General features: G+C 40.7%; 1 protein-coding gene across 6 annotated transcripts in view; it reads left to right on the top strand.

Annotated features, from left to right (window-relative positions):
* The window catches only part of GALC (galactosylceramidase), a 167,302-nt gene that overhangs the window by 57,010 nt on the left and 82,941 nt on the right, over nt 1–27,351 (top strand). For 3 of the 6 annotated variants that reach the window (XR_009500976.1, XR_009500974.1, XR_009500975.1), the window contains exons 17-18: nt 1,153–1,536; nt 3,759–3,814. Coding sequence is in view for 1 of the 6 variants with exons in the window: in XM_059914777.1 (XP_059770760.1) it covers nt 1,153–1,299 (147 nt within the window). In the remaining 5 variants the exon portion in view is untranslated. Of the gene's footprint in view, nt 1–1,152; nt 2,712–3,758; nt 5,100–27,351 lie in introns of those variants that run through there. The other 3 variants (XR_009500973.1, XR_009500977.1, XM_059914777.1) reach the window with 2 other exon arrangements.

Raw genomic sequence — 27,351 nt, 5'->3', positions numbered from 1 at the left:
AAGGCCCCTTCCATTATAATTTTATGACTTAAGAGCAGATTTTATTTTGATTCTTGGCCTAGTCCTTTGGATCTTTCGCTCTTCACCCTTTGAAATTAGCTAGTTTTAAATGTAGCTGGAATGAGTGTGCTGTGGATATATGCTCATAAGCATGCTATAATAATGATAGTAAGAGCTGTGTGCCAGGTTAGCTGAGTAGGAATGGCAGCTGTCTGAGGAGGACATTATTTTTATCTTTCTCTGTCAGTGACTAGTAAGTTGTTTCTGTGGATATTTCTCTTCTTCTATCCACTCAACCCCCCGCCTCTCCCCAGTCATCAGTTTAACTGATGGTTACTGTTTTTCTAACTTATGGGTAGGCTCTTGATACAACTTTGAAGTGGTATTCTGTACATGAGGATAAAACAAAGGTTAATTACTCCTCTCCCAGCTGGGCTGAGGCTCCTTAATGAAGACCTTAAATAAACATTTTGAGGGACTTCCCTGGTGGCGCAGTGGTTAAGACTCTGCGCTCCCAGCACAGGGGGCCTGGCTTCGATCCCTGCTCAGGGAACTAGATCCCACATGCTATGCCACAACTAAGAGTTCGCATGCCACAACTAAGGAGCTGGCGAGCTGCAGCAGGCAAGCGGAAACTAACACCTGGTGCAACCAAATGAATGAATGAATGAATGAATAAATAAATAAAAAAGAAAAGCCTTTAAAATAAATAAATAAATAAAACACTTTGACCCCAGCAGTCCTGTCTGAAGAGCTGGTGGCTGTAAGCTGTCAATACAATGCATGTACATGCTACTACGTGTAAATGACAAATGTTTTTTTATTTTAGTGAGCTTTTATCTAAAATTTTATCATAATGTTATGAAAAGTGTTACATTTCTGCAGGTTTTACAGCATTTTGGTGGAGTACAAGGAACTATTGAGGTATTCTTGTACCTTGGAAACTGTTTATATAAATAGTTAAGAATCTCCTTTGAGAAAATTTTTTCTGTATTTCAAACTTTTGCTCAAACTTGTGGAATCATTTTGCTGTGGTAAATCTTAAGTGAGAAGGATATTTGTTGCACTAAGTAGGTGGGCCATCCATTAAGAAACAGACTTCAGAGGATCAGTTTCACATGTTTTTAAGGGATGTGTTTCTCCCCACTCCAGGGTGGTTTCTCTTCTGGCACGCTGAATGGCAAGCCTCTCTGGAAGAATGTCTCTGTGAACTTCCCGAAGAATGGCTGGGCTGCGATTGGAACTCACTCCTTTGAATTTGCACAGTTTGATAACTTTCGTGTGGAAGCCATACACTAATACAGAGTGCCATAGAACACTCTCTGGATTTTCTTTCTTTTTGGTTTTGGTTCAGAGCCATTTCTGGTTTTGATGGATCAATATAGGAGCCTTTTGGAAGCTACAAATAATGAAGAGTAAATGAGGAGAAAAATATATTTTTGCTTGATCATCTTGAAGATTTTTTTTTTTAGAATTCCAAGGGGAAACAGATGAATCTTTAATATGACCTGATACGTCCCGTAGATAGGACACTAGGTACGTTGGTCCCATCCTGCAGAGTGGTTTGGGTGTTCAGACCTCGAAGGCTTGTGTTAATGCTGAGGTAGCTCTCGTCATCTTATTTGCACATGATCATGCAGATGGCAAGGACTTGATCATCACTGTGATGTATCTATTCATGCTGACTGTGTATCTAGTGAGCTGGTGTCCTCGTCGTGGGTAATGCTGCTGTAACAGGAAGCTGAAGAACACTGGAAATACTGCTTTTTTTGTTGTTGTTGTTGTTCGTATTACCTTTATTTTATTTTTATTTAAAATAATTTTTTTTAACATCTTTATTGGAGTATAATTGCTTTATAATGGTGTGTTAGTTTCTGCTTTATAACAAAGTGAATCAGCTATACATATACATATATCCCCATATCTCTTCCCTCTTGCATCTCCCTCCTTCCCACCCTCCCTATCCCACCCCTCTAGGTGGTCACAAAGCACTGAGCTGATCTCCCTGTGCTATGCGGCTGCTTCCCACTAGCTATCTGTTTTACATTTGGTAGTATATATATGTCTATGCCACTCTCTCACTTTGTCCCAGCTTACTCTTTCCCCTCCCCGTATCCTCAAGTCCATTCTCTAGTAGGTCTGCATCTTTATTCCCGTCTTGCCCCTAGGTTCTTCATGACCATTTTTTTTCTTTTTTTTAGATTCCATATATATGTGTTAGCATACGGTATTTGTTTTTCTCTTTCTGACTTACTTCACTCTGTATGACGGACTCTGGGTCCATCCACCTCACTACAAATAACTCAATTTCGTTCCTTTTTATGGCTGAGTAATATTCCATTGTATATATCTGCCACATCTTCTTTATCCATTCATCTGTCGATGGACATTTAGGTGGCTTCCACGTCCTGGCTATTGTAAATAGAGCTGCAATGAACATTGTGGTACATGACTCTTTTTGAATTATGGTTTTCTTGGGGTATATGCCCAGTAGTGGGATTGCTGGGTGGTATGGTAGTTCTATTTTTAGTTTTTTAAGGAACCTCCATACTGTTCTCTGTAGTGGCTGCACCAATTTACATTCCCACCAAGAGTGCAAGAGGGTTCCCTTTTCTCCACACCCTCTCCAGCATTTATTATTTATAGATTTTTTGATGATGGCCATTCTGACCAGTGTGAGATGATATCTCAATGTAGTTTTGATTTGCATTTCTCTAATGATTAATGATGTTGAGCATTCTTTCATGTGTTTGTTGGCAATCTGTATATCTTCTTTGGAGAAATGTCTATTTAGGTCTTCTGCCCATTTTTGGATTGAGTTGTTTGTTTTTTTGATACTGAGCTGCATGAGCTGCTTGTAAATTTTGGAGATTAATCCTTTGTCAGTTGCTTCATTTGCAAATATTTTCTCCCATTCTGAGGGTTGTCTTTTCATCTTGTTTCTGGTTTCCTTTGCTGTGCAGAAGCTTTGAAGTTTCATTAGGTCCCATTTGTTTATTTTTGTTTTTATTTCCATTTCTCTAGGAGGTGGGTCAAAAAGGATCTTGCTGTGATGTATGTCATAGAGTGTTCTGCCTATGTTTTCCTCTAAGAGTTTGATAGTGTCTGGCCTTACATTTAGGCCTTTAATCCATTTTGAGTTTATTTTTGTGTATGGTGTTAGGGAGTGTTCTAATTTCATTCATTTACATGTAGCTGTCCAGTTTTCCCAGCACCACTTATGAAGAGGCTGTCTTTTCTCCATTGTATATTCTTGCCTCCTTTATCAAAGATAAGGTGACCATATGTGCATGGGTTTATCTCTAGGCTTTCTATCCTGTTCCATTGATCTATATTTCTGTTTTTGTGCCAGTACCATACTGTCTTGATTACTGTTGCTTTGTAGTATAGTCAGAAGTTGGGGAGCCTGATTCTTCCATCTCCGTTTTTCTTTCTCAAGACTGCTTTGGCTATTCGCGGTCTTTATGTTTCCATACAAATTGTGAAATTTGGAAATTCTGCTTTTTGAAAACCACTTCAACATGTTATGCTTACACTCTAAAAAGTATTTTTTCTTTTCCTTTTTAAGATGATGCTTTTGAATTATGGATATAAGGAGTGGGATGATTTGAAAAATGCCCCATTAATAAACTACCTCTAAAGCTATTTCTACAGTAATAAATATTAGCAGATTAATTAGGTTATCTGCATTTTTTAATTCTCTTGGGTCCGACTTTTAGTCTCGTGACCCTTATAACTCTCTGTGATTATTTTCCCAGGTGACTGGAAGGAGGAAGAAAACCCTATGTAGCCAGTGCTGTGAGTGGGTCCAAAGGTAAAATTGTAGCAGTTTTCTTGTGTTTCATTTCATTGTGCCTTTCATGGTCTGTCTTCTCTTGTGGCACTGGTGACAAACTAAAATAACTAATGAACACTTTTATCTCCTCATGCCTGGAATAAAAGGAACACCTATCTAGTTCATAGAATTGGATCATCCTCTAATATTTTGTGTGGTTAGAAGCATTTCTTTTTTTTTTTTTTTTTTTTAATTTTAGCAATTTCATGTATCTTTATTTATTTTATTTATTTATGGCTGTGTTGGGTCTTCGTTTCTGTGTGAGGGCTTTCTCTAGTTGTGGCAAGCGGGGGCCACTCTTCATCGCGGTGCGCGGGCCTCTCACTATCGCGGCCTCTCTTGTTGCGGAGCACAGGCTCCAGACGCGCAGGCTCAGTAATTGTGGCTCACGGGCCTAGTTGCTCCGCGGCATGTGGGATCTTCCCAGACCAGGACTCGAACCCGTGTCTCCTGCATTGGCAGGCAGATTCTCAACCACTGCGCCACCAGGGAAGCCCCGAAGCATTTCTTTTGTTAAAGTACAAATATATTTAAGTATAGGTGAGCATATTTCTCATGCAGTATAATTTATATCTAATCATTAGTGTACCTCCTAGAAGCAAATCAATTATTCATGTGGATAAAGTAAATTCTGGAATTTTTTATAATGAAAGTTTAAAACTATTGAACTAATTCTACAATTTTGGAATTTGTAGTGATTTAATGTAGACTAAACTGACATGAAGTTTTGTATTACTATTGGAGACAAGAAGCTAAATATTAGAGTAAATCAGATTACAGAGAAAATTTTAAAATTAAAACCAAGTCTAAGTGATTTCCAGTTTAGGTCCCTACATATTTTTTAAAATTAACTTTATTGAGGTATAGCTTACATACAATAAAATGTTCCCATTTTAAGTTTACAGTTCAATGAGTCTTGATAAATGGATATAACCAAGATATTGAACATTTCCATCACTCCAGAAAGTTCTCTTGTATACCTGTGCAGTCATTTCCCCTCATCCCCACCCCGATCCCAGGCAACCATCAATCTGATTTCTATTACTGTTGATAAGTTTTCTTTGTTCCAAAACATTATAAAAGTGGCATCATACACTTTGTACCCTTTTATGAATGGTTTCTTTTACTCAGCATAAAGTGTTTGAGATTTGTTTATGTGCTGTGTATATCAAAGGTTTGCTCCTAATTTCAAAGAGTATTCCATTGAAGGGGTGTACCACAGTTTGTCCCCCCAAGTTTTGGTATTACAAATAAAGCTGTTGTGAACATTTGTGTACAAGTCTTTGTGTGGACATATGTTTTCACTTTTTCTGGGTAAATACCAAGGAGTGAAATTGCTTGATCTTTTTGGAAAGTGTATGTTTAACTTTATAGGAAACTATCAAACTATCAAACTGTTTTCCAAAATAATTGTATGATGTTACACTCCCATTAGAAATGTTTGAGAGTTTCCGTTGCTCTGCATTCTTGACAGTGCTTCCTATTGTTATTCTTTTTAATTTTAACCCTTTCTTGTGAGTTTGTAGTAGGTGCATTAGCTGCTGGGCATCTTTTCAAGGACTTATTTCTCATTCATATATTTTTTTTGTGAAATGATTGTTCCAATCTTTTTCTTTTTTTTTTGTTCAAATCTTTTGCTCATTTAAAAAATGTGGTTCTCTGTCTTATTACTGAGTTGTAAGAGCTCTTTATACATTCCAGGTGCAATTTTTCTTTTAAATCAGTTATGTATTTTGTCAGTTTTCTCCAAGTCTATGTCTTTTGAAGAGTACAAAATTTTAATTTGGAAGTCCAATTTATCATGTTTTCCTTTCATGGTAGGTGTTTTTTTGGTGTTCTGAGAAATCTTTGTATGCCCCAAGTTCACAAGGATTTTCTCTTTTGTCTTCGAGAAGTGTAATATATTTAGCTTTTACATTCAGGTCTGTGATCCACTTTGCATTATTTTTGTACATGATGAGAGGTGAGGATTGAGGTTCAGTTTTTTCCTATATGGATATTCAGTTTTTCCAGCATCATTTGTTGAAAAGACCTTTCTTGGTCAAAAATCAATTGACCATATATGTGTACAACCAATAATAAACTCTCTATTCTGTTCTACTGATCTGTGTGTCTATCCTTAGGCAAATACCACATTGTCTTCATTACTATAGCTTTATAGTACATTTTGAACTCAGTTTAAATCCCCCAACTTTGTTCTTCAGAATTGTTTTGGATAATTTAGGTCCTTTACACTTCCATAAATTTTAGACTCATTTCTGCAAAGGCCTTTTTGGAATTTTGATTGGGATCACACTGAAAGTACAGATGGGGAGAATGGATATCTTAATAATATTGACCCTTCAATCCGTGAGCATGTTCCATCTCCATGTTTTTAGGCTTTCTATAATATCTCTCAGCAATTTCTGTAGTTTTCAGTGTACAGGTCTTACACATATTTTATTAGATTTATCCTTAAATCTTTTATTTTTTGATGCTATTGTAAATGGTGTTTTCTCATTTTATTTTTCAGTTCTTTGTTTTGCATACATTGAAATACAGTTGATTTTGTTTTGTCAACCTGCAGTCCTACTGCATTTCTAAATTCACTTATTTTAGTAGCATTAAAAAAAAATAAAATCCTTAGAATTTTCTACATGTACAATAATATCATCTGTGAGTACAGATAGTTTTACTTCTTCCTTTCTGAAACATATAGGTGTCGTTTCGGGGGGCTCTGAGGAGCCCAGTCCTTTATGTCTCAGTGCAGAAAGAATTCAGTGAGAGGCAAAGTGATAGATAAGAAGTGGTTTATTAGAACAGGACGTTTTTGAGGCTTACAAGTGGGTGGGCAAGAGGGTGCTGTGCCCTAGAACTTGGTGGGCTACAGCTTTATAATCAAAGGAAAATTGGGGAGGGGAAAAGACCACTTTCTTCATTCTTGAGTAGACGTCATGCTTTCATCATCAGCTTCTCCTCCAGGTTGGGCAGGGGAGTTTTTTGGCCTTACATGGTCAAGCCAGGACTGTAAAAATTATTTCAGGTCTCTGTACAATGAGCACCTTTCCATAAATTATTGTTTTTTATGTGTGCAGAGAGCATGTCCTAGGGATCATTAACTTACTGAGCTCACTGGGCAAGATGTGAGTCTCCTGCCACCATTGTTTTATTGTTTTGGGGCATGTCTTGTGCTTTTGTTGCATGGTTTTGCTGCTAGGCAGGCCTGCTTGGTTTTGTGGTTAAGTAAACCTGCTTTCTTGAGTGATCATTAACTTACAGGGGCCTCCCATACATTTTTTTTTTTTTTTACTTACAATACCCTAATGGGATTAACTATTTAATTACCTAGTTTGTCCCTTTACTCTGTCCCTATCATTTCCAGTATGTCTGCTTTATTTCTGATGTTCTTGTCTTATTGCACTGGTTAGGACTTCCAGTACAAGGCAGGGAAGAAGTGGTAAGACCAGATGTCCTCACCTTATTCCTGATCTTAGGAGAAAAGTGTCTTTTGTCATTGAGTGTGATGTTAGCTGTAGAGTTTCTTTTTTGTAGATTTCCTTTATCTAAGGAAAGTTACCTTCTATTTACAGTGTGCTGAGAATTTTATTATGAATAGAGATTTAATTTATTAAATGCTTTTCCTATACCTAATAACATAGTTATATGATTTTTCTCCTTTATTTTATTAAGGTGGTATATCACATATTTGATATTTACATATTAAAACAACTTTGCATTCCTGAGATATAGCATGACCAACTGGGGTTTATTACCCTGTTTATATAGTAGTGAATTTGATTTCTGGGTATTTGGTTAAGGGTTTTTGTGTCTTATGTTTATGTGGCATATTGGTCTAGTTTTTTTTTTTTTTCGTATAATGTCTTTGTTTGGTTTTGGTAACAGGATGGTGCTTTATAAAATCAGTTGGGAAGTGTTCCCTCCTCTTCTTTATTTTTTGAAAGAGTTTGTGAGTTTCTTAAATCTTAGATGGAATTCATCAGTTGTATCGGTCAGGGTCCAGTCACGAGGCAGAAGCTACACTAGGAAAAACTTAACGTAAAGAGTTACTAACTAGTAACAGGATTAACTACTAAGGGGTAAGGAGACCCCAAAAGAATACAGAAATGGCAGATGTAGAGACCAGCCACTTCCTTGACTGGGGCAAAGTGCTCAAGGAAGGAGCACATTTGGAAGAGGGCTTCCTTGCAAGGCTGGGATTCAGATCTCATTGGAGGCGGTACGGCTGTGGCACTGTGGATGGCATAGGAGTTTGCTGGGATGGTGAGCACTGGGTCTGGCAAGCAGGAAACTGCCTTCCGGGCTGTATTTGAGACTCATTGGGAAACTGCCTCCCGGGATGCTGCTGAAACTCTCTAGAAAGTTACCTTTTGTGGTGCTGGTGAAACTTTCTGGGAAAACTCTTGGAGTGTTGGTGAAAATCACTGGAGGGTAAGTACTGGCTGTCCCAGCCCTCACTGGAAGGGGTGCATCACAGGGTGTCGCCAGGACTGCTATTAGCCCCACACCACAGGAGCAGGAAGAAGAAAGCACATGGTCTCAAGGATGAAAGCTCCTTTCCTCTGAATGTCCCTGCGTTACCCTCCTTGCTCTCTGGCAAAAGAGAAGTGTTAACAGGCCCCAGCTCCAGTATCACAAAGCAGGTCAAAGAAGAGGAGTTGGGGCTGAGAATCTGTAACAGAAACAGGGTTCTCCAATTTTTAAATTCCTTATGTCAGTTTGGCAATTTGTGTTTTTCAAGGAATTTGTCCATTTTATATAAATTGTCTATTGGCATAAACTGGTTTACAGTATTTCCTTTTTATTGTCTGTAAGACATTCCTGATATGGCCACTTTGTGCATTTTCTCTTTTTATATTTATTAGTATAGTTAGAGTTTTGTAAATTTTATTTATCTTTCAAAGAACGAGATTTTGGTTTCTTAGATTTTTTTCCTTAGGTTTCTTTATTTTCTATTTTATTGATTGCTGCTTGTACCTTTGTTATTTATTTTCTTCAACTTTGGGTTTAATTTTCTCTTTTTCTAGCATCTTAAGATGTCAGCTTAGATTTTTGATTTTGGATCTTCTTTTTCTTAGATATAGGCATTTAATACTAAAATTTTCTCTAACCACTAATGTAACTGGATCTCCCATATCTTGATATGTCATGTTTTTATTTTCATTCAGTTCAAAATGTTTTCTAATTTCCCTTGTGTTTTTTGACCTTTGTGTTAATTAGAAGCATGGTGGTTAATTTCCAATTATTTGAGGATGTTTTAGATTTCTTTTTTATTATTGATATTTAACTTCATTATGTTAGAGAATATGCTTTGGTCAGAGAATATTCTGTTTGATTTCAATTATTTAAAATATATATCAACTTGTTTTATGACCCAATTTATCTTAGTTGATGTCCCCTTGAAAAAGAATACAGATTCTGCCGTGTATGACTGTAATGTTTTAAAATATTAAGTCATGTTGGTTGATAGTGTTGTTTAAGAAGTCTATGTCCTTATTGATTTTCTGTCCACTTGTTCTATAAATTATTGAGAGGGGAGTGTTAAAGTCTCTGAATACAATTGTGTTTTCTATTTCTCCTTTCAGCTCTGACAGTTTGATTCTTTTGGAGCTTTTAGAGCTTTGTCAGGGCAGATCCAGAGTAGCCTTTACTCCAGGTCTGGAGTAGCTCTGTTCTTAAAGCGTGGAATTCTCTGGGAGTTGAATGAGTTCACCACTATACAGCTCCACTATAGTTCAGATCTTGAGGATCTCCCAGCTCTGTGAGAATTTTATTGGTTGTTCAGCTACTAGGTCCTTTGTAACTATTCTCTCCCTGGTGATGCTTTGCCTGGCCCATGGAGATTCACACTATGAATACATAGCTTAGCCTAGAGCCAAAGATGCAAATGGACCCCTCTGCAGATTTCTGGACCTCATTCTGCGTAGCCTCCTTCTCCCAGGTGCTCTGCACTGCAAATTTCAGGTGTCTCAGCCTCCTTCAACTCTGAACCTTATCTCCACGGCTCTATAAGACCCCGCCCCCATACTCTGTATTTCCCCTCTGTGTACTGGAATCTGATAAATTCCTCCACGTAGAAATAGGGGATCACAGGGCTTGCCTCATTTATTTCCCTTCTTTCAGGGATCACAGTCCTGGGGTGTGTTGTCTACTTTCTGAAACAGTCGGTTACAGCGGAAGGACTGGTCCATTTCTAGTTACTATTCTTTCATGGCTGAAAATGGAACTCTCCATTCGTTTAATATTTAGCCTTCATGGTCTTTTCCAAAATCTTTTAACACTAATAATATGAACCACATGTCATTATAACTTTCACGCTGTTTCAGGTGGCAGTATGATCTTCTCGAGTAGCTTTTAACCCTTTGGGTGAGGAATGTCTCATGCTTCTGCATTCCCTGTATTGGTGCACAGTATTAATAGGTGCTCAGCAAGGACTTGATTTCTGGTCAGGTTTGATTTGATACACTGTGTTTATATATGGGTACTGGGAACCATGAATTGTATTTATTAAAGCAGACAAACCAAGCCTCTAGATGAAAACACTTTGTAAATGGCTAAAGTTACTTCACATACTGTCTTAGCTATTTGGCTGCTAGAACAAAACACCACACACTGGGTGGCTTATAAACAACAAACATTTATTTCTTACAGTTCTGGAGGCTGTGAAGTCCAAGATCCAGGCACTAGCATGCGCCCCTTCTGGTGAGGGCTCCCCTTCTGGCTCATAGCGGCTCTTCACTGAGTCCTCATGCAGTGGAAGGGGCTAGGGAGCTCTCTGGAGCCCTTTTATGAAAATAATAATCCCTTACCCTCATGACCTAATCACCTCCCAAATGCCCCACATCCTAATACCATCATATTGGGCATTAGGATTTCAACATATGAATTTGGGGGAGACATAAACATTCAGATCATAGCAGACACCTAAAAGTCACACTTGGAGGAGCGCCACGATAACGGTATTGAACGTGAGTCCTAAGGTCTGGGTTCAACGCCTGCTCTCTTACTCATTGGCTGATTGAATCTCTTAAGCCTTCTGGGCTGAAGCTGCTGTTTCTATAAGCAGAGAAGCGAGGCTGCTTGCTGAGACTCCTTCCAGCTCTTGCTCTGTAATTCTGTGGCTTGTAAATCTGCGTTTCTTTATTTAATTCAAATCTTGCTTACCTGAAGAGGTAATTTTTTTTCCAAATCAGTACGGTTTGCTATCCATTGTTTCCCATAGTGCAGATGACCATACAATGCCTTGTACGTTTTCACTCCATCAAAATGGCTTCCTCGAGTGAAATCATTTTGCAAATGGTATTTTACTTCCTTCTAAAGTAACATAGATAAGCTTTATGGCAGATGCCATTCTTCGAGATATGTGACCTGCTTAAAAAAGACTAGTTTATCATTCTCACAGGACTATTAGTAATATTTCAAACTATCATGGCGTCCAAACATTGTGGTAAGTTAGACTAGAGTCAAGCGGTAATCAAGAGGCATGATTTAGAAGCCCCAGTTTTGCTCATAGGTGGATTCTTTCTAACACTTGATTTTTCTCTTATCTTGATATTTTTCTTTCACTTGAAAGAAATACTTGTTTTCTCTGTATGTCAGAAGTATTATAATTTGATTTTATTATTCTGAAAATAGCCTTTTTGCTTTATTCTAGCCCATGGATAGTTTGAAGCTGTTTTAAAACACGTTCTCCTCCTCCTCCTCCTTCTTCTCCTTCTTTTTCTCCTCCTCTTCCTCCTCCTCATCATCACGTCACCATCATCCTCCTTCTCCTCCCCCTCCTCCTCCTCATCCTTCTTCCTCAGCCCCCTCCTTCTTCCTCTTCTCCTTCCTCTTCCTTCTCCTCCTCCTTCTCCCTCCTTTTCCACCTTATTGTTCCTTCCTTCTCTCTTCCTCCCTCTTTCCTTCCTTCTCCAAAAAAATTGAACTTGATGCTCCATATACTTGATAATTGTTACTCAACTAGAAAAAAATGCAAACACTTTGAGGAATTGTGGGGATTGTTGGGCGAGAAGCTTGAAGTGATTTTATTCCAACAGGATATTTATAATTTTCACATTCACTGAGGGAGGGAAGCATGAAATTCAGCGATTTGAAGATTATACTGGAAAGACAGTTTATTACTTTCTGCATCTGTTTAACAGATTGCACTGATTAATGTTTTTGAATTGTGTGGTAGGTATTGAACACAATGTGGGGAGTGTTTTTAAGCCCGTGTTAAAGATTGATATGCAAGGTGGTATCATGTGCTTTGGGAATCAGTGTGGACTTTGGCATTTATGATATTGCTGCAGTGGATTTACTGCTCTGTTTCATAACAAACAGGCTGTCAGCCAATCAATTGCAAGACCCTACTAGACATAGGCAGAGGATACAATTTCCCTTAAAGTATGTAAATGATACTAAACTTACCTGTGTATGGCTCTTCAGTGTGGGGGACACTATGGCATCCTCCCAGGTGGGGTTGCACACTTTCTGGCCCTGAAGGCTCATAAGATTTCTCAGCTGTTTTTGATACTGTCTAACAGGGGTGGGAATATGGTCAGATTGTTTACAAATGGGATTCAGGGTATCTCTACCCTCTTGTCTCTTTCCAATTGCTCTGGAGACTAGAGGTGTGCCTGGCTACTCCTTCTGTGTAACTGGTAACAACCCCAGGATCATCTGAGAATTTCCTGTAAGACTGGGTAAGTTGAAGATCAGTTTCTCAGGTATAGCCTCCCCTGGCCAGTCCAGGCCACAGAGCCTCCCAAAGTCTCTTCCTGCATACCCTCTGTGACAGATTTACATAAACTGTGATTACCTTCGCAAATAATTAAGGTTTGCAAAGAAAATTACCTAAGATGCTAGAATGTTTAATTTTATGTGTCAACTTGGCTAAGCCATGATACCCAGATATTTGGTCAAGTATTATTCTAGATGTTTCTGTGAAGGTATTTTTTAGATGAGACGAACATTTAAATGAGTAGACTTTTAGTGAAGCAGATTACCCTCCATAACGTGCATGAGCCTCATGCAGTCAGCTGAAGGCCTTAATTTAAAAAAAGACTGAACTTCCTTGAAGAAGAGGGAAATCTGCCAGTGGATGGCTTTTGGACTCAAACTGCAACTCTTCCCTGGGTCTCCAGCCTGCTGGCCTACTCGGCAGATTTTGGACTTGCCAAGCCTTCCCAGTTGTGCGAGCCAATTCCTTAAAATAGATCTCTCTCTCTAGATGTATACATCATGGTGGTCCTGTTTCTCTGGAGAGCTCTAATACAGATGCCTTTATCATAGAAGTGCATTTTGGCATTCTTAAATGGAAGTAGATAAAATCTTCCATTTGGAGTACTGCATTACATTTTCTAATAAAAATGTAACTTAAGACACAAGGATTTTTGGCTATTTTTTATAGAGGATAGAAGAGTGTATGGGAAACCTTCAATGATCATAAACATTTGTGAATGAAAGTCGAATGAAAAGCCTACAATTACTCTGTGATGACATTTCCCTCCCCTAGCAGTATAAAGGGTGTAAGAACCATTTACCTAATCCTCTAAAGAGAGTGCATATGGCTTGTTGGCTTATGGTGATGTTTAAGTAAAAAGCTTGCTAAAAATAATTGACTTTTGAAAATTACTCTTTTGCATGTTTCAGTAGCATTTTTCTTCCCATATATGCTTCTTGTTGACTGCTCTTCCTGAGGGGAAAAAGGGCCTGGCCCTTCCCATTTGAGAAGGTGTACTGGAAAGACCAATGGACATGTCATTGACTGGAATTTAGTAACATTCTAGCCAGAGTCACCAGAGAGGCTGGGAATTAAGGTCTTTTAGCTGTGCACTTTGACACTCCAAATAAATTTGGGTTCAGTTGCCCAGGAGAAAGGGCAAGTGAATATTGGGGCCAACAGCTACCAGCCTCTGCCACCTGGTGCTTATCTTTGTTAGTGTTATTTAAGATCTCAATCTGTGGAAAAGCATTTTGCCTAGTGATTTTCAGTACTGCTATATTAAATCTGGCAGACCTGAATCATCATTGTTTTTAGGGAAAAACAAAAGCCACATACACACACTTAAAATTACTGGAAAATGTTGGAGCTGGCAGGGATTTTAGAGTCTGGCACATTATCTTCATTTGGCGGAGGAAGAAACTAAAGCACAGAGACGCGAAGTGACTTAAAAGTTATAATGCACTGCGAAGACTTCTTGGAAGCAGGAAGTTGGTTGTCTCAGCCTATACCTGTACCCACCCCCTGCCCCAAACCCTGTCATTTCAAGTTTAATTGAAGTCAGAAAGCTATCCAGCCCTTCAGGGCTGCATTTGTTTCTTTCCATGAAACTTAACTCTGCAAATACCTGCCATCTGGGAATAAGCAAGCCCAAGTAAAAAGCTGCAAATTCCTACTGTACCGCTCACACTATTTATTTTTAGCAGCGAAAGGATCATTCCCACTCTTAGCATCTTGAAATAATAAAAGCCGGCATCTATTGAGAATTAGTTTGTAAGCTCCATGGAAGCAGGGATCAAGTTTGATTTTCCTCATCACTCTATCCGTTGTGCCTAGCCCAGTCCGTGATGCATACTACAGAACACAACAAATAAATAGCTGTTGGATGAGTGGACGTAGGGTTTACGAGGCGGCAGGCACTGTCTGAAGCACTTTTCATGAGTTATCTCATTCCATCTTCATAACTATCCCATGATGTAGGTAATATTTAAAACTAAAATTTGAAAACGTGCCCAAGGATAGAAACATAGTGAGTGTTAGGACGTGGATTACTCTGTCTGACTCCATCCTGAATTACTAGGGAGGCTGGAGGTTTCGGGGTTGCCATTGATTATCATATGAAATGTATAAAACTACTGTTAGCTTAAATGTGGGGAATTGTAAAAGCCTGACTAGCTGACATGTTATCCAGCACTAAAGATAAGTTACTGAGCCTTAAAAAATAATGGAAGAATAAAATAGGAAAAGACTGACCTGCTGGGTTAGTTAAAGATGGTTGGGTATTTGGGGAGGAAAAGAATGAGGTTGAGTGGAGAATAATTGTGCAATAAAGTTTCTACCTTATCTTGTTTGAGAGTCAAGGGACTTTCTTCCGAACCGTATGTTCCATTTGAAAATGCCATCCTGTGGCGTATCACTTCTAGATCATAGATGAGAGACATTGAAATCTTATTTCCAGGGTTTATTCCCATGATGCTAAACCTTTCAGAGGAAATGGTGCCTTTGCGCAGACGCAGAGGAGAGCAGTGAGCCCCAAGAACTGACTCTGGTTTCTATGCCTCAGGCACTGCTCTTCCACCTTGTTGGGACAGAATTTTTCTATTTTTGTGTATGGGATTTTTTATTTTCCCCCTGAGGCATTACTAATGCCAGAAGTCTGTGTTAGGTGGTGAGGATGAGATCCTGTTTGTCAGACTCCTACGGCGAGACCTAAGCCACTGTGTCTGGAACAGAACCCCTAAAGCTGATCCATGGGACTGACTTGATCTAGGGCTCAAGTCTTTGAGTGGATGTGGGTTGGAGACCATGATGCCACATTCCTTTAAAGGTTTTATTTTTTCCCTCCCTCCATATTTCTAGAGCCTGGTTGTTCTGGACCATGGGTGCACATAGAATCATCATCTGAGGACACCTAAAATATGGATGCCCAGGTTCCACCCCTAAGGGTCTGGTTTTAGTAGTTTGGAGAGAGGTCCAGGCACTGGCATTTATTTTAAAAGCATCCCAGGTGATTCTGATGTGTAGTCGGCGTTGAGAGTCATTCTTGTGGGCTCCTGCCCCAGTGACCATTGTTTTTCTTTGCCTTTCTCCCCTTCCTGTGTCCTGGCTCATGTAGCCTGGGGGCTTCTGCTCATATTGGGCGGCATTTGTAAGGACTGTTAAAGACCGTGCATTCGGTTGGGGTGCGGAGGACAGGGCACGGAAGGCTTCTATGAAATCACAGAGTGAGGTATATATAACAGTGGACTATTTTTCTTTTTAATTAAAACTTAATGAATAAACCTAAGGAAAGAAATAATTAAAGCTAAACAAATGTGAACTAGAAAATTTTTATGGCTTTTCTGTAACCAGTAAATCTGAGCACAGATTATCTTCTAACAAGTGGAAAAAATAGGCTAAATGAATGCTTTTGTAAGAAATGGCCTTAATAAAACTGACTCAAGATGAATTGAAAAGAAAAAAGAAAGCGATCAATTATCATGGAAGAAATTGAGCCATTTGCTGTAAAACATCAGGCACAAACAGTGTCCGCTTGGATAATTTTAAAATATTGAGGACCAGATGGTTCCAAGGCTGTTTAAAAGGGTTCTAGAACAGAGAAAAAGAAGTAAAGCTTCTGAATTATCTTTCTGAAGCAAGCACACCATTGGTATAAAATAATGGGTGAGGGTATCTCTTAAAAACAGTTAGTTAAGGGATATATGTATATGTGTAGCTGATTCACTTTTTTATAAAGCAGAAACTGACACACCATTGTAAAGCAATTATACTTCAATAAATATGTTTAAAAAAAAACAAAACAGTTAGTTAAGCAATTTAATCTTTCCTAAGAACACTGATATAAAATTCCCAAATAAAGCATAAGCAACTAAAGCATAGCAATGCATAAAAGGTTAGCACCGTGGCCTAGAGAGGTTCATTTTAACAAATCAAAGATGGATCAATAGGGGAAATCTGCTAGAGTAATTGTCTATTTTGATGGATAAAGAAGAGGGAAAAGTATGGTGATTTCAATAGATGTGGCAAAGGCATTTGATAAAAGTCAGTATATATTCTGGATAAATAAAACAGTAAAATAGTAATAGATCACATTAGGGAAATTTCAATAGGTTTTCATTATGCTTGATGGTGAAACACTAGAACCAGTTTTTAAAGTTAGAAATAGATGGGATGCCCACAGCAATAACCAATATGATTTAACAGATGTGACAACAAGTTTAGAGCACCAGGTGAACAATGCTTTCTATGTTCCAGGCAAATCATTGAATTCTCCCAACACCTTGCAAGAGAAATGCTACTATTCACATTTTACTGATGAGAAAATAAAAGCACAGAGAAGTAACTTGCCCAAAGTCACACCGCCAGGAAGTGATAGTACTAGGACTGGACTTTGTGCCTACATTGCCCCTTTAGGAACAAAATTCTTGATAATAGGAGACTTGAATAAATGCAGATTGGAAGATACTTTTGTAAGGATGACATTCCCTCTAAATTTATTAATGAATTAAGCAATTCTCTGATTGTAATTCCAGTAAGATTTTCTTCTCTTGAAAAAACAATTCTAAAGTTCCTCTAGAGAAATAGATATTCAAGAATAGCCAGAAAAGACTTGTAAAGAAGTATAATGAGAAAGAGTTTAAAGTTGTAGTCATGCAGTGAGCATGATAATGGCCCAGGAATAAACAAATAGGGGATGTAGAACAGGGGTAGGTAATCTAAGACTAGCAGGCCAAATACAGCCACGCCCATCCATTTACATATAATCTATGGCAACTTTCATGGTACAAATGCAGAGCTGAGTAGTTGCAACGGAGACCATTTGAGCAGTCCAAAAAATATTTACTGTCTGTTCCTTTACAGAAAAAATTTGCCAACCCTTGTGATAGAATGAAGTCTGCATTCAAGTGTCTATAGATGACATTTAAAAATCACCGGGATTATTTGATTACAGCAGTTGTCATAGTTCTTGTGCCCCTCTCTCCTCCAATACACACATACAAATTGCAAATAGTAAGTAATAATTGTACTGAAAGAAAATATAGCATTTATCAACTTGCCATGGAAAAACTTTTTCCAGGGATGCCATAAATGAAGATAAAGAGTTTTAAAATATGACTACAAACAAAATATTGTTTAAATGGCAAGGGAACAGCAGAAACAGTATTGTAAGTTAAATGGCAAACTTGGAAAAATATTTTAAGACATGTTTAGCATGGTTTAACATTTAGTGGTTCAGTTGCAGATTATAGAACCCACTCTGGCTCGTTAAGCAGGAAGGGATTTAATACAAGGAATTAAGCGGTTCCTGAATTGTTGGGAGGGCAGACGGAGGAGATCTCAGAGCTGGCCTGCCAGGGCAACTGCTGCTCTGGTTCACCCAGGAAGCTGCAGAGGAAGCTGCTGTCTCCTGCCATGGTCACTGGATCCCAGGGTCACTGTTGTGAGCCAAAGATCAAGAAGCTTTAGCCAGCACTGTTGACTCACAAGCCCCATGGAGCCCAGTGACACCAGAGCAACAAACGTGAATGCCACATGTACCTGGTGTGCCGACTCAATTTCTCAAGTTTCCTGCCAGCATGTCCCAGGGGTAGAACAATAGCACATTTGCAATCTTAGCTGCAAGGGGGTCTGGAAAGTGTGGTTTTCAGCTCTCCTGGAACAGGAGGAGGTTAGGGTAGGTGCTGAAGGAGCCAATCTACTGCCCATATTGATGCCCCCTGGCATGTACACAGTGAGAGCTGTGAGAAGTTAACCAGGAAAAGATAAGGGTGCTAATTTAAAAAAACAGGCAAAGGAAAAGACATGTAACTCAAAAGAAGAAAACCAGGAGGTCAATAGAAATGAAAAGCTGTCAACCTTTTTACAGTCAAAAACTGCAACTGAAATTACCAATGACAAAATTGGTATCGGCCAGGATGTGGGCGGAAGAGGCACCCTCATTCCACTGTAAGGTCAGAAAACCTTTGTAAAAGGCAGATCAATCCCCTGATTTAGCAATCCTGCTTTGAGGAGTCTCTGCCAAAGAAGGAAATCATCTCACGACGGTAACAGGAGGCATATCCAAGCATCAGAGTACTGCTATCAGAGTGTTGCTTTCAGTTGCAAAATATTGCAAACTAAATGCCCATCAAATGGGGACTGAGGAAATAAATGGCAGTGCATTTACACCACAAAATAGCCTTTGAAAAAGAGGGGCATTCTCAGGGACAGTGTCATGTGGCAATTAAGTGCACAGGCTTTGGAACTAGAGAGCCTGGGTTTGAACCCCGATTCTACCACTTACTAGCTTTGAGATCTTGGAATGTACTCAGTTTTGCCATTTGGAAAATAGAGATAATAACAGCAAAGTAGACATAATAGATAACCTTCTTGACTGGGGTTTTATGAGAATTAAATGAGTTAATACAATGTCTCCTTTTGAGCTCTCAATGAATATTAGATGTTATTATGTTTGTTGCTCAAGATCAATGACCATCACATGACATTTCAAGTGATAAATTAAGGTTTCAAAAGATCAAGTACATTATGATCCATTTTATGTAAAAAGCGGTGTACATGTGAGCCCACACACATTAAATAATAGAGGCAACAAGAGAATTTTCCAGAGTATGTTCACAACATTAACAGAAGTCCTCTTTGAATGGGATTTCTGGTGATTTTACTTACTTTGCACTGTCTTGTATTTGTGTATGTGTAGGTATGTGTGTTTATAATGTACCATGTAGCGTTTCAAACAGAACCCCAAGGTCCCTGAAGAGAAACTGGGAGTGTCAGCCATGAACACGCTGGACCACAGCAGGGAGCCCGGGTCTCATAGCAGGAGTCAGGCACCAGCTCAAATCACCATGGCAACCACAATGGAAAGTTAAAAAAAGTAGTTTTGCGGGAAGAAAGCGCCTCTCTTTATCATTAGTGACATAAAAATAAGAAGTTATATTTTAAATATTTTTGACAGCAACCTTCTTTCCTCCATCACTGAAGCCTCAAAGCAAGAATTCCAGTCCTTTGGCCATAGGTGCAGGCAAATAATGAATAATTTGACATATAAGCTCTTTTCATAAACAGTGCTCTTTGGCAGATTTTTCCTGTTCTGATGATCTGTGGACTCTAGAGATTACTGTTCAATACACGTGTTGGAAATGAGGCATCCAAACGAGTGGTACTCTCTTCAGAACAGAATCAGCAAATCTTCGAGTTACTTGGAAGGTGTTTCGGAGGCTGGATGAGAGGAGAACCCCTGCTTCTGCAGCTCTGACCTGTGATGGTTTAGCTGCTGCCTGATCCCTCTAATGATAGGTGTCCCTACTTGCCTGGAGATGTCTTCATTGTAGGAAAGTTACGATCATTAGAAATTAGTTGTTTTGAGCCCCAAATCTGCCTTTCTAGAACTGCCACCAATTGTTTCTAATTCTAGGTCAGAATCAACTTCCAGGAAGTGTAATTCTTGTCCCACTCCAAAGCTTTTCAAATACAGAAAGGTGGCTGGCATGGACCATTTTGGATAATGGTATCCATTTATTGTCTGTGGAGGTGATTTCCGGGGTCCTCAGGTCTTGGGCATGTGAAGGTGAAGCAGACACCCCCTTATAGTCTTGTTTGAAAAGCTGATGTATTGTCTCCTCGGCTCATCTCCTCCTGACATTTCCCTCTTGATCTAGCTATGCTTCAAAAATCAGGACATATGCTATGCCTCTGAGAAGGTTTCTTGGTTCTCTCGGGAGCTGCCAGCCTCTGCTGTGGCGCTTTCCCCTATGGCGAGGGGGTTTGTTGTTGGATCCATTTCCCCCCTAAGGCTCACAGTCACTCAAGGTGGTGGTGGTGGGGTGCCGTCCATGTTTGATTCCCAAGTGCCCATCCAACTCTGGGACTCGGTAACTGTCGAATGTTCGGTGTGGCTGGCACTGAGAACAGGGAGACAAGCCCCCCATGTCTGGTGCCCCTGCTGGTGCCACCTAAGGTGACATTCCTGTTCTGTTGGTTGTTAGTGAGTGTGTGGTTGAGCTGCTGACAGATGAGTTGTTACCAGCTGAGATGTCACCGAGCTTTGATGGCTCCAACCAGGGAACCAGGGGGTCCTCCCTTGGGCTTTTCCCATCTTTTCAGTGTGATATGTTTGAATTCTGATGCTCTCACCCATTTGGCCTTGAGCTGTTAAAATAGTGTAACAGCCTGGTGTTGGCCGTGGAGTGCAATCATCTCTCCCTAGAATTGCCCACAAAGCCCCACGGCTGACACCCAATGATGCTAAGGACCCCATGTTCCAAATTCAGAGAACTGCTAGCAGGTGGACCCAGCCCCTCACTGCAGGGCTTTCCAAGATAACACCAGCTGGAGAAGTGGCCTTATCCTGTCACCCTAACCCTCTCCTTGTGGAGAGGGGCTGGGGGCAAGGGAGAGGCAGCCTCTTGATGTGTGTATGTGTGTGTGAGCATTATTGGTGAAGAGAGACTATTCCTTTTGCTCTCTGTCCCAAAATAAGGGGTAGGAGGCTCCCAAATCCAAAGAAGGAGTCTAAACCATCCCGTCTCCCACTAGTGTGGGAACTAGTGGTCTCCTCCGCCTGGGCTCCCAGGCTGCTGGGCTGTGCAGGTGGAATTCCCAGAGACAGCTCCGCTGAAGCTGCCTGCACAACCTCTGTGGGCCCGGCAGGGACATCCTTTGTTCTAGGACATGGCCCAGAAGGGGTGGCTGGCTGCCTTTCTCAGATCTCCCTGAGAGAGAGTACCTACTGGAGATGGGTCCCTGCAGCCTCCTCTGGGGTGCCTCCTCTGGGGGTGCTGAGGGAGCCGGGATAAGGACAGACCCAGCAGGACTTCCTGGGGGGAGAGGCCCTGAGGACTACTCTCCCTCACAAGAATCCACAAATGTGCTCCTGAGAGTCCGTTTTGAAGCCCCATCCCCTGGAGACGACTGATGTCTAGTCAGCCTTTGACAGAGAAACAGGGGCCACCAACTGAGAGGGGCTGGTCCTCGGCCCCAGGCAGCTCTCTGTCCTCCTGTTCCAACACCACAGCAGTAGGAAACAGAAAAGAGACAGAGAGAGTGGGGGGGACCCACAGGGCAGAGGATCTAGGCTGCCTTGCAGAGAGGGCTTTGAATCAAGTATGAGTCTGAAGAGTTAAAATGAAGATTGAGTCTTCAGGAACTGGAACTATATTGTTCTAATAATTGAAAGTGACCAAAAAGTGATGGAATGGGCTGAGATATTATTACAATCCCCTTCTCCAGCAGGGAGATATTTGCAGAGCAGATTCTTTTGGGGCAGGGAAGTTACTGGAGAAAATAAGTCCATTCCATGTTCGTATCACCACTGAGTGGGACCACCAGAGAATCGGCTTCTTTGGATATATTTATAAAACAGCTAATGAATCCATGGAACTGTACTGTCATGGTCATGGAGGCTGCTGGGAGGCTGGATCATCTTCCCATTTTTAGCAAGTCACCTAGAAGTCACCCGGTCTGGTGAATGAGGTTGGGAAGAGAAGATCTCTCCTTACTGTATGGGTGTGGTGTCATGATTGTGTGGAATGGGCCTTGGGGGCCTGCAAAGAGTGGGGTCCTTTTCCGGATCAAAGGAAGGAGATTGATTAGGAATGTAAGATGGAGTTACCCAGCCAATTAGCTATGAATAAGGCACGTTCCTTAGACCAGACAATCACAGTGGGTCGGATGAAATTAGGAGTGTGGAGAAGTTGCAGAATCCATTCTTTCTTGTTTCTTCATTTCTTACTCCCTTCCTCCCTTCCTCTCCATCTCTCTCTCTTTCTTTCCTTCCTTCCTTCCTCCCTTCCATCCTTCCTCCTTCCCTCCCTCCTTTCCTTCCTTCCTTCCTTCCTTCCTCCCTTCCTTTCCTCCCTCCCTCCCTCCTTTCCTTCCTTCCTTCCTTTCTTCCTTCCTTTCTCCCTCCCTTCCTCCCTTCCTTCCTCCCTCCCTTCCTCCCTCCCTCCCTCCTTTCCTTCCTTCCTTCCTCCCTCCCTCCCTTCCTTCCTTTCTTTCTCCCTCTCCCCTTCCTCCCATCCTTCCTTCCTTTCTTCCTCCCCCCTCCCTCTCTCCCTCCCTTTCTTCCTCCCTCCCTCCCTTCCTTCCTTCCTCCCTCCCTCCCTCCCTTCCTTTCTTCCTCCCTCCTTCCCTCCCTTCCTTCCTCCCTCCCTCCCTTCCTTCTTTTCTTCCTCCCTCCTTCCCTCCCTTCCTCCCTCCCTCCCTCCCTTCCTTCCTACCTCCCTCTCTTTCTTTCATTGTGTTTCCCTCCCTGTGCTTCTCCTTCGTAGAATTTACAAGCACATAAACATTTGTTTAATTTCTGTTTTTTGTCTGCCTTCTCCACTAGACCACAAGATTCCAAAAACACAGCCATGTCTGTTGGGCTTATTATTCTATCTCTGTTACCCGCCCAATAATGGGCATATGGCAGGCACACAATCAATATATATTGAATGAATAAATACACGAATACTCGATGGTGATCATTAAAATAATAACCTTTAAATTGCTAATTTTATTATAAGGTAAATGTCCTGGTCTCAAAAATGTGATCCAAAATAAGGTCATGTTTTCCTTTTCAAGTACCCACACTGTAATGTTCTGCACTGTCTAAGCCATAGGCGTCTCCTCCCCAGGGGAATTCTGGGAGTTGTGTGAGGGGCTGTCTGTCAATATATTTATGGTCTGTGTAAATGGTCAGACCATAAATATTTTAGGCTTTGCAGGCCATGGGTCTCTGGGTACAACTCTCAACTCTGCTGTTTCTGTACTAAAGCGTCCATAGATAAAATATAAAAGAGTGGACATGACTGTCTCCAACAGAACTTTATTTATGAAACAGATGGTTGGCCTGGGTGTTGTAGTTTGTTGATTCCTGTTCTAGACAATAAAACAGATATTTAACATGGCGGGTATGACAAAGTGCTAAGAATAAAAACAAGACATGGTGGACAGCAGAGGACAGATTGTGCAGGAAGTTATGCTGAGTGAGATTGGAAATCCTTGGAAGATTTAAACAGGGAAATGGTCTGCTCTGACTCCCAGGTCCAGTGGAGCACATTGCAGAAAGGGTGGAAACTTGGAGACCAGTAGGGAGGTTATTGTGATGGTCCAGATGCAGAAAGGTGGAGGTTGGTACCGGGATGGGAGTGATGAGGTGGTAACAAGCGGTTGCATTCTAGATAGACTTAGAAGTTGACCAATAGGCTTTGCTGATGGTCTAAATAAAAGAGGGAAGTTCAAGGATGACTCTGAGATTTTAGTCTGAGCAGTTGGAAGAATGGTTTTTCCATCTACTGAGATGAATAAGAGGGGAGGAGGTATGGGTTTTGGTCAGAAGACCAAGAGTTCTCTTTGGGACATGTTAAGTTTGAGATGCCTGTCAGACACCCAAATAAAGCTGCTGAGCAGGCAGGTGGATAGATGAGTCGGGGATAAAGGGGAGAGTCATCAGCATGTGGATGGTCCTTGCAGCGTGGATGAGATCAGCTAAAGAGTGAGAATTGTGTGGAAGAGAGGTCCAAGGATTGAGCCCTGGGATGTTCTGAGTTTGGAGGTCAGGAAGAGGAGAGCAGGGAGAGGAGAAATCAGCCAAGGAGGCTGAGGGGTGGGGGTGGGGTGGGGGGAGGGCAGTGTGATAGCAGAAAGGCAAGGGAGAGCCGGCTCAGGGCGGGGGACATGAATGGCATGCCCGATGCTGCTGGTGGGGCTGCCGGTGGGGCTACCGGGATGCAGGCTGAGAACATTTGCTTCTTAAGCCCTGCACCCGGGGCTTCCTGTGATTAGATGCTGGAGCTCAGCTGGAGAGCTCTTTGCATTGCCTCTTGGACTCTGCATTTCATGTCCCCCTGTGGTTCTGGCTGCTGCTTTCAGCAAACTCCCAGGCCATCACTCTTCCCTGATCCTTTTATTGCCTCACCAGTTGCATTTTCTTTGCAACTTGGCAGGGAAATCGTACCTCCCAAATTGCTCATAATCCTTGGCTAAGCTGACTCCTTTTGTACTGAAAAAAGGAAGCCAGCAGAGCCAGAGAATGATTTCTGGAACAAAGAGGAACATTTTCTAACAAAAATACAGGCACATCATATACCCTCCACCCCCTTTCCCTATGTCCTGGGGCAGGATGAACTCTCCTGGCCAAGAGAGCAGCTTTCCCCTTACAGGGTGAAAACGCAGCTCCCCTGAGGGCTGTGGGAAGCATCCTCAGTTTCCCATGGAGGCAGGAGCAACAGGAATGGTCTTTTCTGAGCCTGTGATTGTGTGCACAGAGCAAATGTGGGGTGAGAGGGAGGGTGGACAGAGGTGAGAGAGAAGGGCCCGGGGGCGCGAGGAGGCCGGCGAGAGGAGAAAGACCGAGGGAGAAACCCTGAAACTGGAGGCAGCAGGCTTTTTGTGTATCATCTTGAGTATCTGTGACCGAGAACTGGCCCCATGTTTAAGGTCGTGGATCCAGGGAGTTGGTCCTCTCCTTCCTCTCTCCTTTTTCCATCACAACAAAGATGACACCTGGCATTCTGGGCTCACATCTGCTCATGCTTTTGTTCAATTTTTTCCTACTCTGTTCTATTCGGGTGTCTGGCATGAGGGACTGAGGTTTGAAAGCGACACTCCAGCTGTCCCCTCCGTGCCCACTTCTCCTGAATTATCCTGAAATCCCTCCTGCTGGCATGATCCCCTCTGGTTCCCCCTAAGAAGAGTCTGGGGCAGGCTTCTGTTCTGACACGGAATCATGCACTTGGCACTCCACGCCCCCCAACAGTCTTCTTGGATTTTTTTTTTTAATTTAATAAATGTAATTTGCAGGCATTAACCTAGGGAATTATTTCTGTGTAAACAGAGAAGAGTTTAGGTCTTTGGTCAGAGATGTAGAATTCACATGTGTTTGAGGACAACGTTTCTGACAATAGAACAGGAAAGGAAAAAAGCATAAGCTAGCTCACAGAAGATAATCACGTGTCTTCCTGTTTAAAACAATCTCTTCCGTTAAATTCAGTATTTCGGGCTATTCAATTTATATCCAATACACTTACTTTTGGCATACTTATGAAGAAGCGAATGTAACAGCTATGTGTTTCTTTGGCTGGCAAGTTAAAGAAACAAATGAAAATTGGAATTTTATCTTTTAAATCATTAAATAAACTATTACAGGGATGCTTTTTTTCCCCCCCAAATTAATAAAACTAAACTGCTTTCTGGAGAGAAGATTATTTTTAAACCTAATGTATGAACATCCATCATCACAAGGTAATATTTTTAATAGTACGAGCATATTCTTAATTTATTTAAAAACTTTTATGCTGGTCATTTTGTTAGATTATTCTTATTTATGTTTCAATTCCTACTTTTAGAGAAACATCAAATATAATTTATATTCTTTACCAGATATTTCTAATACCTGAAGTCTTTTTTAAAAATTGAAATATAGTGACATATAATATATGTTAGCTTCAGGTGTACTACATAGTGATTTGACATTTGCATACATTATGAAATGATCACCATGATAAGTCTGGTAACCATCTGTCACCATACAAACTTATTACAACATTATTGAACTCATCTCTTATGCTGTATATTACATCCCTGTGACTTATTTATTATAAGCGGTTTGTACCTCTTTTTTTTTTTAACATCTTAGTTGGAGTATAATTGCTTTAAAATGTTGTGTTAGTTGCTGCTGTATGACAAAGTGAATCAGCTATATGTATACATATATCCCCATATTTCCTCCCTCTTGCGTCTCCCTCCCACCCTCCCTATACCACCCCTTTAGCTGGTCACAAAGCACTGAGCTGATCTCCCTGTGCTATGCGGCTGCTTCCCACTAGCTATAGGTTTTACATTTGGTAGTGTATATATGTCAATGCTACTCTCTCACTTTGTCGCAGCTTACACTTCCTCCTCCCTGTGTCCTCAAGTCCATTCTCTAGTAAGTCTGCGTCTTTATTCCCATCCTGCCCCTAGGTTCTTCATGACCATTTTAAAATTTTATTTAGATTCTATATATATGTGTTAGCATACGGTATTTGTTTTTCTCTTTCTGACTTACTTCACTCTGTATGACAGACTCTAGGTCCATCCACCTCACTACAAATAACTCAATTTCGTTTCTTTTTATGGCTGAGTAATATTCCATTGTATATATGTGCCACATCTTCTTTATCCATTTATCTGTCGATGGACACAGGTTGCTTCCACGTCCTGGCTATTGTAAATAGAGCTGCAATGAACATTGTGGTACATGACTTTTTTTGAATTATGGTTTTCTTGTGGTATATGCCCAGTAGTGGGATTGCTGGGTCGTATGGTAGTTCTCTTTTTAGTTTTTTAAGGAACCTCCATACTGTTCTCCATAGTGGCTGTATCAATTTACATTCCCACCAACAGTGCAAGAGGGTTCCCTTTTATCCACACCCTCTCCATCATTTACTGTTTGTAGATTTTTTGTTGATGGCCATTCTGACCGGTGTGAGGTGATATCTCATTGTAGTTTTGATTTGCATTTCTCTAATGATTCATGATGTTGAGCATTCTTTCATGTGTTTGTTGGCAATCTGTATATGTTCTTTGGAGAAATGTCTATTTAGGTCTTCTGCTCATTTTTGGATTGGGTTGTTTGTTTTTTTGATATTGAGCTGCATGAGTTGCTTGTAAATTTTGGAGATTAATCCTTTGTCAGTTGCTTCGTTTGCAAATATTTTCTCCCATTCTGAGGGTTTTCCTTTCATCTTGTTTATGGTTTCGATTGCTGTGCAAAAGCTTTGAAGTTTCATTAGGTCCCATTTGTTTATTTTTGTTTTTATTTCCATTTCTCTAGGAGGTGGGTCAAAAA

This window comes from Balaenoptera ricei, chromosome 2, assembly GCF_028023285.1.
Source record: "Balaenoptera ricei isolate mBalRic1 chromosome 2, mBalRic1.hap2, whole genome shotgun sequence".
NCBI classification, from domain to species: domain Eukaryota; kingdom Metazoa; phylum Chordata; class Mammalia; order Artiodactyla; family Balaenopteridae; genus Balaenoptera; species Balaenoptera ricei.
The sequence above is the reverse complement of the archived record's forward strand: the minus strand, read 5'-3'. Positions and strand labels throughout refer to the sequence as shown.